The sequence below is a fragment of the Volvox carteri genome (genome assembly GCF_000143455.1).
Source record: "Volvox carteri f. nagariensis unplaced genomic scaffold VOLCAscaffold_5, whole genome shotgun sequence".
NCBI classification, from domain to species: domain Eukaryota; kingdom Viridiplantae; phylum Chlorophyta; class Chlorophyceae; order Chlamydomonadales; family Volvocaceae; genus Volvox; species Volvox carteri.
In genome coordinates this window covers 1569823-1581317 of record NW_003307548.1, presented here as the reverse complement: position 1 = coordinate 1581317, position 11495 = coordinate 1569823, and the positions used below count along the sequence as shown (strand labels likewise).

Here is an 11495-nt window from a genome sequence, read left to right as displayed (position 1 = left end):
TGGGCCCCCGAGGGGCAGGAACGGACGGAAGTAAGGTAGTTGACGAGCCGAGGAGGGGCGCCCCAAGTAGGGCCGGGGAAGGCAAGGAAAGCCTGCCCGGCACCGGACAGGCAAGGGGCGAGTCCTGCAGTAAGGTAGGCAACCGTAAGAGAGGGCCAGAGAAAAGGATGCGCAGAGAGAGGGGGCGCGCACCGGGTAGGCAGAAGACACAGTCGGATGAGGAGGATTCGCATAGACGAGGCGTAACAACGGCGAAGGAGGTCGCCGCTTCTGTGGAGAAGCAGAGGCTGGGTGGAGGCGAAGGTGAATGGCAAAGTAGCGACGAGCGAAGTTACCTGTGGCACGAGCCGAACTAGAGGCAACGCGGCGGAGTCTTGGGAACGAGGTAGAGAATATGAATGGTAGGTAAGAGAGTCGGCATGAGGCTGGAGGCTTACGTTTTCTGCTGTCGATGACTGCATTAGGTTATTTTCGTACTCTCTACTCGATTGCCGTGCGAGCGGCCCACCCGCCCTCCCACTAACAGCCAAATGGCTGATCGGAATTGTCTTTGAAGGGTTTGGGTACCGCGGGAGTGTGGTCGCAGACGCAATGGCCTTCCCCACAATAAGTTAGTAGTGAGTACGGATCACGCGATGACGTTTAAGCAATGCGGGCCTTAAGCAAGTCCTGTACATACATGCAGAAGTAATGCAGCTTATTAGAAAATTATACTACGGCGGTCTTGTGCTATACCGTCATGATCAGCCCCCGGCGGATGGTCTTCTAATTGATCGGTCGTGCACATGCACATCAGCATGCAGGCGTGGAAAAGGGATTCCCCAGCATCCGTACAGGTGGCGGTGGAAGATGCAGCACTACACGTTCGAGACTCAGGACTGGCACTCCAATCATCACAAAACAAATTTTGTACGCTAAACTTACTGGATTGGGGGGTTAGCTAGGGGAGGTTTCCGTCCGAAGTCGCTCCTATCTAGTGCCCGGTGTCCCTGCATACGACAACAGCACATGCACGAGATTATAAGATCAGTTTTATTGGTGTAAATACGTGCAGGCATGGCAAGCACCACGTCCATAATGTCCGCTATGTCCGGGTGATGGAGCGGAACTTCAGCTGTAACCAAAGCGGGATGTATGAACCACACAAGCAACAAAGATAACGTAGGGTGGTGCAAGAGTTTCGGTGTAGAGAAAGGTAAATACGTACATCCCGAGCTATTAGGCACCCGCAGCAAAGTATAAATGCGAACCTGATGAAGGGGAGCTTGGCGTCATGATCAGATCCCCCGGTGGCGGCTGATAATAATCACCCCAGTGCGGAGTGTAAGGTGGATACAAGGGTAGCGATGGTGTAGACAATCGCGGGGAAGATTCCAAGGGGGGACAGTTGTAAGCGCTGGCGGTTGACGGGGCGGCTGGAGCTCCTATCCATAGGAAGTCCCGGGGCACTGACCACCTGACGCGCATGACATCGTCCCAGGGGCCGCCAGAGCTGCACACTGTGCGGTTCTGCTGTTGGAGCACCACAAACTGCCCGGGGGCCAATGCCACATTCTCACGGAACTCCACATACAGCATGGGGAATGTAGATGTTCGCTCCACGCACTCCATGGTCAGTGCTGACCCGCCGCTGGACCGAGAACCGTCGGGGTTCTCATAAATGAGGCGGTAGATGACGTTGATTCTGCCGACAGCGTTCATATAAGGACAGGGAAAGTTACCTAGGGTCCTTTCCACGCAGACACCGTGCGCGTGCATATCAAACTGCCCCGCGGAGCCGCATTGTGAGTTGATACCGCGTACAGGTGGGTCGTCAACCGCAGGCGGGCCCGAGGGTGCGGCCGGCGGCTGCGGCGGCAGTGGCGCTGCATGTTAATGAAGTGGGTGGGGGGGGTTTGTGCGCTGTTAGCTTGGGGCCTTTTGTGCGCGTGCATGGAGTCCTTAACGGCCAACCGTGCCTTCGTTGCCTTATTACTTGGTAGGATACAGCCAAGCTGATAATGATAAATCACACGAGTCTCTTGGCTCTTTTGGGCTGTATATGTAATTAAAAACAGTCAAAACGGTTAATACATCACACTTCCGCTACACAAATGATGACTGGCAGCAACCCTCTGAGTACAAACACACGTGTATGCACGCATACCTACCTGCCAAGGTACCGTACACCTCCAGCTCCCCAATGTTGATCTGGCGTGGACCGTTCTGCAGGGTCACCCAGCGGCCCACGACTGGGGGGTCCACCTGGATGTAAACCTTCTCACCAGTCGTACCGAGCTCCGTCTGATTCCATACCAATTGATTTGGGCTGATACGGGTCGTGGCATCACTCATGTCGTCGGACGTGATACTGGCATTGCCCACCAGCAACGACGCATTGACCAACCAGTCGCACCAACAGAATGGGTTTTTGTAGAGTATGATGCTGTGTACAATGGCTATAGCTCCCAAATCAATGGACAGCCACGGGCTCGTGTCGCTGGGTGCTGACGAAAAGAGGCTTTGTTGGCTGCTGGTGTCCCCATCCACCGCGTTATCCGGCTTGCAGTCGTAATTTTTGCACATCCAGTGCATGTGGCTTGATGACGCAAAGACAGCCTTATGTAGCGCCAGATTCATCCATTCGTCTGAGGGAATTGGTGTTTATGTTGGATAAAGTGTGTAGGAGTGTCTATATGCATGCATCGGTCGGGCGTATTTTTCACAAAGTGTGAGAACCTGCTGCGTCTCTGAGAATCTGCTGTGCTTCCCTAGTGCTTTTACCGTGTCAGCCCCCACCAGCTGGTGGTACGGGAACGATGCGAGTAGATGACATCCCACTAATAACGTTAGCGATAGACGATCACGAAACACTGGATGACTTCCTGACCCAACGCGCATAGCATAGCATACTACTAGGTGAAGGCCACGCAGAAGCAACCTCCACTTGCCCGGAATTGTGGGGAATGAAGGCGGTGATGGCGGCGGTGGTGGCAATGGTGGAGACCTCTCAGAACTACAGCGCACACCCACATCCTGCGACGAAGCAAGCGGCGCGCACACATTGTGGCCCACGAGGCATGCATGTACATAGGTGTATGTGTGTGATCATGTGTACATGTGTGCGTGCGTACGTCTGTATGTGTCTGTGTTTTCACGCGTCAAGCAGTGTATGTTAGCGCGTGAAGTCAGCAACCAAAAGTTACAGGCCTGTGTCCTAGGACGGATTCGCCCTGCTAAGGTCTGGGCTATTATCTAGGTGAAACCGGGATTTTGCCTGGTAAGTAAAAAGTAGACAATAAACAAAAACTCGTAGGTCCTTTTTCCTCTCCTGACCCACGCTCCTCCCTTTATTTGGACACACTTTACATAACCTAGAAACCTCTTGCAATTGTCCGTTAATCGGTTCTTGTCTTGTCACATTGCGACTAACTCTGTAATGACGCAAAGAACGCGCTAAACAAGCAGCGTAGAAACGGGGGCCTATAGGAGCCTTGGCGGCAAGCGGGAGTTGAAGTGACCTTTTTTCTACTGGGTGGGCCGGGACCGGGGACACAGCAACACGTTGGCAGACGGGGATGAAGCTGTTCCGAAGGGAGTTGGCCGTGGGGAGAGGGGACGCGCGTGGTTGCACTGGTGGCCGGCACTGAAGAGTTTTAAAACGATTTCAGGACCCGTGACGAGCGCTACCATTGAGGCAAAACTGCATGTCATGCTGGCGCACGTTCCCTTGCCTGATGCATGTGGCCCTGGCGTGGTGATGTGCATGGCGGTGTGCGTTTTTTCCTAGATTAGCCTGCTGGTGCTGGCAGGCGCGTGGGGGGCGCCCAGCCTACGGATAGAAGCACGTAAAAGTTGTACTCATTGCAGCATAAGGAGAGGCGAATGGCACTTGTTTTGGGTTCAACATTAATCGCAAGGGCTGTCGGCCACGGTGGCAAAGCCACGGAGGATAGATGACCTTTTTAATTTAACAACGCTTTGCATGTCTTGGATAAAGGATTTCGAACTCTTTCTCGGCCGGTCTGTCAAAGTTTAAAGTTGTTATTGGCACGCCGTACGTACGAGACTGCACGTCAGGAAGGTTAGGTGTCTGAGTCCCATGGCCCTTTCAGGAAAATTGCATCATGGGGTACAGGGAGAATGTTCGAGCCCCATTTGCGCGTGACAAATTCAAGGGGCTAGCTAGATACATAAAGATGGGCATTGGGCGTCGTGAAGTGATTACCCACATACACACGCATGGCCCGAGGGATAGAACATTGTAGGCGCAGGCTGGTGTGGCTTTAGGCCCCGAGAACAGCTGTCGGATAGTACGGCATGCACAAGTACGGCATGCGCAAGCAATGTACACGTGCGTAACCTCTGTACCGGCCTCCCGAGGTTCCGTTGTGTGTTGAGATGCACTCATCCTCATCCAACTCGTTTTGTACGGCCGGGAATTTCTGTAACAACTATCGTTGTTGCAAAAGATAGCCTTTTTCAGTGGCCAGCTTGCTCGCCAATTCAACATGACCCTCCCCAGAGCGGCGGGCGAAAAAAGCTCACCTCCTTATGTGAGCAATCGTGTACACCCCAACCGTTGAAAGAACAATCCCATAAGCGCGCTGGGAGGCCATTTGGTGAGTCTTGGCAGTTAACGTTGTCCTGCATGGATTCGGTTGAAGACCAGGACCAGAAAACCAGAAAGGAGCGTAGGCGTTTCGTGGAGAGATATATTACGGCTTTGGCATTTATGCATCCATCTATCCATACATACATACATACCATGAGGATGGGTCCACGTCCTCGTCCCCAATTTGTATAGCTGTAGTACCGGAAAAGGGCAACACCCGATCCATAGCCAAGCTGGCGACACACGACAGTGGCCTCCACATCGCTGAAGCCGTCAGCACTGGGGGGGAACGGGCGCAGGTAGGACTAAGAGCAGCAGCATGTGCAATAATAGTCTTCTACGCCAGCACAAAAGTACAGCCTAATCTCGGGTCCAATCCTTTGAACAACAAGCACAGTGCTTGGGTGCGGGCGGTACAGTGCTGGTCGGATCCCCTTCATGACCTCGTCCTGACATATTTTTCGTCCATACCGCTAGTAGCACATTGCCTAGTGTAGGATTGAAGTAGCTGATCAAGGAAGCTCAATCTTGATATGTAGGGCTTGACCAATTTACGTCGTGACTCGCGAGACGATCGTCTGTCTATATAGACAGACGCCCTCTGGATCAATAACTGTACTTCTCCAGGCATCATTATTAGTACCTACCATACGGAGCCCCATCTGCCATCCTTGAAGATTTCAACGCGGCCCTCGTTTGGTGAGTCCCCGCCCGCCAGCTTCACCAGGTAATCGTTAACTGGAGCACCATAGAAGCACAGTAGGAAGCGTGTACGTTTTAGGCCTGGATTTTACGCTAATGCTTGACATTTTGACGTTTTGATAACGAGCTTCTTGGTCCTGTACGGGCAAAACGTGCCAGGAGGCTCATGAGCCTGGTCCTGCTAATGCAGCCCTCCTAGGTACACCACTCATGACCCTTCCAAGGCAAGGCTTTTATCACATTCACGCCACAGTGATGGGAACAAGCCCATCCATACCCCGGGCGGGCCGCCCCACGTGTATGTCGCCTTGCATGCATCATGGATATCATGTACGGGGGGTACGAGATCTCACACTTTTCTGCGTTAACTCCCGAAATAGAAGCCTGACACCATTCCCTCAGCGCGCGCAGTAGTGCCATCAGCCGGCTGTGTGATAAAGCGACGAGACTTAGGTAAAGCTTTAGTGGGATCGGGATCGGTATCACCGACGGGCAGCAGTCAATAACTGCCATCGCGTCTGGTGCAAGGCGGTCCTTGGCATCCACCCTTCCCCAAAATGTCATATAAAGTAGGGCTCAGCGGGCAACCTTGTTTAACCCCTTGGAATGAGAGAAAGGAATCTCCCGGCACCGCGTTGGCATTGACTTTGAGTTCGACTCTCCGGTAGCAGGCCGTCAGAGCATTTAATGTGGCATCCGTCACACCTATTTCTGCTTGCTTACCTCTATGTGCTTTGTCTGCGATGAGGCGGCGGACGTTTAACGGTCGTCGATTTGTGATGATGCAACCCCTATCCCACGGCTACGAGATAGACAACTGCATTACTTCCACAGTGTAACCTTCTTAGCTTCGACTCCTTGCCAATGTACTACTTTTAATGGAAAATTGATTTCCTACTATTAAATTAATACGAACTGCTTCCTAGAGATCTACGGAGATCGATGTGCACCTCACACAGGCAGGGATCCCGGATTAAATAGGCCTGCTCAGCCATGCATTTCGTTTCTGGCTGGGCAGGCAGCAAGCACTCTATTTGGGGCGGTGCAAGCAAAGGTGGTGGATAGCACAGTAGTCCTGCCAGGTCCTGCTACATCAGCTGGATCTACCGACCGCGGCCGTACGTGTAGAGAAGTCTAGGAATTGCATACGGCAATATCCCATAAGTGTAAGGAGATAGGCACATACGTTGCAGATCCTTGCGGAGTAGCTTCAGAGGCAGCATGGCACAGCAGTAGTAGCTGCCTCCCCGTGGATATGCGTGGACTGCCGCGCGACCTCACGTAAGGGTTATGTGAGCTGCCAGCTTTGAAGTGAAGACTTATTAAATATTTACTCGCACAACGCGCTGGCTACTGGTCTACGTACCCCAGGTTTTCTTCAGGGCAACTTGCAGTGTCCTAGATATCCAGGACTTTTTCATATTGTATGTAGTATAACTTAGTATGGATCGACCGAATTGGGTTTCGAATAGGGATTAGGTGGGAAGTGATTTTTAATGATTTCAAATTATTCCTGCAAACTGATTGTGGTAGCTGGGGCCGTATTTGGCGGGAGAAATTTGTATTAGCTTGCCCCTGGAAATATCTTCCCAGTATTCGCCAGTGTGCCTTAGCGCGTATATATACACGATGTGTGTGCCGTACTACACGGCATTATTACAGATACGATGTAGTTACCAACAAATTCTTTCAGTACAGAAAGAAACTAAAAGCAGTTTGTAATTTAGGATCATGAAATAACGTTGGCATTACACATTGATATTACACTAGGCAAAAGCCCCCGACCACTTTTCCTGCCACGCATGTAAGATGCTGGTGATAGTTTGTGTTTAAATGGCCATAAGTAGGTATACATTTAGTACCCTTAACTTCTGCTTGTCTGCTTGCCCTGGGCAGTCACAGACAAACTGCGACTGTATGTGCTGCTGCTGCTCCTGCTGCTGCATTATCAAACGCATGTAATCAATTCGATTCGCCGGAATAAAGTGGGCTTGCATTTTTTCTCCGAGTTACACTACATATGAACGCACCCTTCGGCCGCCACAAATAGCTAGCTAGGCCAAGGCGGGACCGTACTGCAGCTAAGCATGCATCGTGGACAAGGCCACTCGCCTTCCTATCAATCTACAGATGGAAAATGAACCAAAGGCCTTTGCAGCACACACATGGTTTTACGGCGAACCTTGCAAGAGACTCACGCGCGCAGGTAGGCAGCAGGTAGTGGGGAGTTTCACGAGGGTTTATAAACTCCCGAGTACGGGGATAAAGCGGGTCGTACAATACATCTGTCCGTACGCCCCCGGCGCTGGGTTTGGTGCGCTAGGCAGTTCGTAGGGCTGCCTGGATTCCTAAATAGGGGTCCGTGCAAGCTTGTTTATCTGCTGCCTCCGAAGGCATGAATTGCACTAACAGGTTGCCTGCCACCGCAATGAGTAAAAGACATATGGGCTTAGGTAACAGGAAGTTGAGCGATGGTCGGAGAGAAGCACGGATGGATTGTTAACCGCCGGCGCTGCCGTAAATCGTGGAGTACATAATAACGACAACAACTGTCTACATGATTAATAACAGTCTATTTCGAAGGATCACTATGTATAACCCTCTCCCAGGAGGGCAGCAGGAAGGTCCGAAGTAGGTGTATAAAGCCTAATTTTCAGCCGGCCTGCATGGCACCTAGCTCGCCGGCGTGGCTGGCCCCATGCGCCCCACCACGAGCTTAGAGGATGCGGCCCAGCCAGTCGCCTAATACACCATTTCCACCTATCCTAGCTCGTACGTACTGCTGGATGGGGTACATGGTAACTTGCATGAATCGAGCTAGCGAGTGTGTCAAATAATGTGGCTTGCTTCTTCATTCCTGCCATCCATGGTCGCTCGCACTCACACCATGCATCACATACATACATACATACATACATACATACATACATTATGGATGTCTAGATGGACGCGCATCGGGCGCACGCCATTGCGGCGCATGCATGTTGCCAGGGACAAGAGACCTAATCGATAACATGTGAAAACCGCTGAGGCGCGTTGTTCCTCAAGTAGAGGTAGCTATGGAAAATCCAATAATGACACGGTACACCAAAACTGGAGGCTACATAGAGCTACAAGTTAGCCTGTCTCGCTGTGTTCCTATATACCGGAAACAACTGGCAGGAACGGGCAGCAGTAGTAGCAGGTGGAAGATATATGAAACGACGGACCCTTCACACCAACCGGACTATCCCCGCCTCCTCTCAACTCACGCCCAAGCCAGCGCAGGACCGCTGTTACAGTGATATCTTCCCACGCGCCGCACGTAAAACTATACGCACCGACCTACTATGTCTGCACGCGCTTCTCTCTTTACAGAAGCTTCGTAAAGATGACGTACATACAGTCAAGATACAGGCAATAAGTATGTGTTGTCAGGGCCTCCAGCGCCCTGCTGCTGTACAATATGCAAGCACCCCCGCAAGTGAAAATTCTAATTCAGGACTATCGGTCAGTAGGATGAAGGGGCGTAGCCTCTGCCATGCACGCGCGCACTCACGTACGTAAGCACGAGCACGAGCGCAAGCGAGGGTCACGCACCACCGTGAACAGGGCCAATCCGCATCCTGGGGGTACTAAAACCGCCACTCGGCCAAAAGAAGGCCGGGAAGCAGAACGAACTACGCAGTGCAAGCTCGTAGGCAATGCGCTTCGAAACAGCGTGGTCACCGTGATCAGCGGAAATGTTGAGTGAGTTTCATATTTTACCTTCGGGTTGATAGGGTTGCGATGGCGCTGGGGACGTCGGAGGGGGTGGAGGGGACGAAGGGGATGCATCCTCCTCAGGCGGATAGACGTCTTTAGTGCAAACCACGCCCACATCCTGCAAGGAAATACGCACACACATACATACGTACATACGTACATACATGCATACGCGTTGGTCGTTACAAGTACTGCGAAAAGCAGGAAAGAGAAATACCAGCTTTCAACCTCAACAGCATTCACTTCCTAACGTCCTTACTCCCGTAGGTAAGGCAGATAGATGGAGAATGCGATAGAGATGTATAGGGTTTGTTCCCTCGTACACCTTGCATGCACCGTGAAAAGACAAGTCTGGGGAGCAAACAGCACACACAACCACATAAGTTTACATAAACCGACCTCGTCATGCGAACAGTCGTTTATGCGCCATCCGTTGAATAGGCAGTCCCATAAGCGCCCAGGAAGAGAGCCACCTTTTGTGTGCATGCATCGGACGTTATCCTGTGTATACCATGGACGACGATGTGTATACATGTATGTAAGTATGTATGTACGGCATACGTGAGGAAAACATGCGTTAGCTCTGATTATCTGCCTGCGTGGGAGCGATACATGAATCGACTCTCTCGGAGAAAGGGGTGTTGCTGGCTGAACCGCTGAAAAGGCCTCTCGAGATGCTGGTCGAGCGCTTTGCGCGTATTTGTAGTTGATATGTGTGCCGTACTGTGTACCAGCTACTGCATACAGCCACAGCTGCCCCAGCCATTGGCTTAAAGTCACGGCTTGCCGTGATGACACCTACCATACGACTGTATGTGCTGCTGTCAGAAGCACATATCTGGATCCAGTGAAACTGCAAGTGCTAAAACGGCAAGTTCCCCAGCAACGAGAGCGGAACGAAACGAAGCTTGAACGACTAATTCCTTCCGTGCTTTTGTTGTTCGTTCGCGCGAGACCTGGCCGTAGGGCCGTAGGGCGCACACAAGCGGAACAGTATACAATAACAATATAGAGACTAGCGATGCTAGCTATTCGCTTCAGCAACTTCTTCTCATGGCTAGGTTGAGTTGGCGGCCCAGCACGTCATCATGGGCAGCTGCAGGCGCGAGACGTCGGCTGCAAAGTGCGGGCATGGTGGACTCACCATCAGGATGGGTCCGTCTCCTGGGCCCCAGGGTGCTTTGTTATTGTACTGGTAAACCGCACTGCCCCGCGAATAGCCCAGCTGACGGCAAAGCACAGTGGCCTCCCGGAAACCAAAGAAGTCGTCACTGTGGAGGGAGGAAGTGCGCGGACGGAGGAGACAGTCAAGCAATCAGCGCTGCGTTATGCATGCTTCTGATGATCTACACCCTTGCAACATTGGCATGTGCGCACCTTTGACATCGCGTGCATAGCTGGTTCGGTATGTAGGCATTGTTTGAGACCATCTATGGGTGCATTTCCAGTGCGGATTAAGGCCAGGGATTAGGGCACGGAAATCCTTGGTACGAGCTTACCACATAGGTTTGTTCCATAAGGGAACCAAAGGTTGGAAAGGCGATATAAGTTTGCCAACAACTTAGCCGTTTGAGCAAGTATCCCTGGCCTTTTAATCCGCACTGGAAATACACCCTATGTCGTTCTAGTTCATTCTGCCACTTATTAATAAGCAAGCACGGAATATAAATCAGATAGATTGCCGATGTCGCCATGGCTGTTTAAGCAGCCCCTCGCACAAATGTGTCCGGTCGTACTTCGCGAATAGAGACTCCGTACATCTCGTCCCAAAAGTCAGGAGCGAATTTTGCCGCGCAGATGCGCGCGTGCGATTCTCAAAATGCGCCTGTACAAGTGTATATAAATTTTCTTGGCGGATGAGGACGAGGTGCGCCAGCGCGTTGCGCAGGTGGGCATGTTGGCCATAGCCGCACGCTGGACTATTGCGTGGATGCTTTGCAGTAACTAAAAGCACCGAAAGCCAACGTCGTAGCTTGCAACTCTGGGCTCTTGAAACTGCCGCGGAAGATGAAGCGCTGGCGAAGAGGCAGTTGTATGCAGCACCTTGTTCAGAGTAAAGTGAAATTACAAAGTTGCGCAAAGTATAACATACATAAACTTAATTAAACATAAGAACAGATAAGACGTTTAGAGCCTTGTCGGTGACAAGGACGCCGCTGTTGGCTTGGAACAGCTATTTGCTGTGCATAGGGACGTGCCCGCGTTAGCCGTGTTGCAACAGCTCAGGATGGATTTCAGCCAGCAACAGCCTCAAGAGCTGCTGCACAACCACCGGGAATGTCTTCAGTTGGGCACGTGTAATTTTGGTCGGCGGGGTCGAGCAACGTACGCAATGCGCACAGAAACCAAGGTGCAGCGTTCTGTAACATCGCCAACATATCCGGTACGCGGTGGCAGGCTTGCCGAGCACGAAATGAAGGGGGGTCGCATCTCACCATTCAACTAAGCATGCATG

At 51.8% G+C, this 11495-nt stretch overlaps 2 protein-coding genes across 2 annotated transcripts in view; both read right to left on the bottom strand.

Annotated features, from left to right (window-relative positions):
* Positions 1–2619, bottom strand: part of VOLCADRAFT_87443 (uncharacterized protein) — a gene marked incomplete at both ends in the record, with an annotated part of 4495 nt that extends 1876 nt beyond the window's left edge. The window contains 3 exons of the mRNA XM_002947076.1: positions 193–287; positions 1454–1865; positions 2151–2619. Coding sequence (XP_002947122.1) covers positions 193–287; positions 1454–1865; positions 2151–2619 — 976 coding nt within the window. The remainder of the gene's footprint in view (positions 1–192; positions 288–1453; positions 1866–2150) is intronic.
* A 1866-nt stretch (positions 2620–4485) lies between these two features.
* Positions 4486–11495, bottom strand: part of VOLCADRAFT_79533 (uncharacterized protein) — a gene marked incomplete at its 3' end in the record, with an annotated part of 16431 nt that continues 9421 nt past the window's right edge. The window contains exons 13-17 of the mRNA XM_002947075.1: positions 10185–10311; positions 9436–9541; positions 5242–5332; positions 4747–4873; positions 4486–4626 (exon numbers count right to left, since the gene is read on the bottom strand). Of these exons, the coding sequence (XP_002947121.1) occupies positions 4486–4626; positions 4747–4873; positions 5242–5332; positions 9436–9541; positions 10185–10311 (592 nt within the window). The remainder of the gene's footprint in view (positions 4627–4746; positions 4874–5241; positions 5333–9435; positions 9542–10184; positions 10312–11495) is intronic.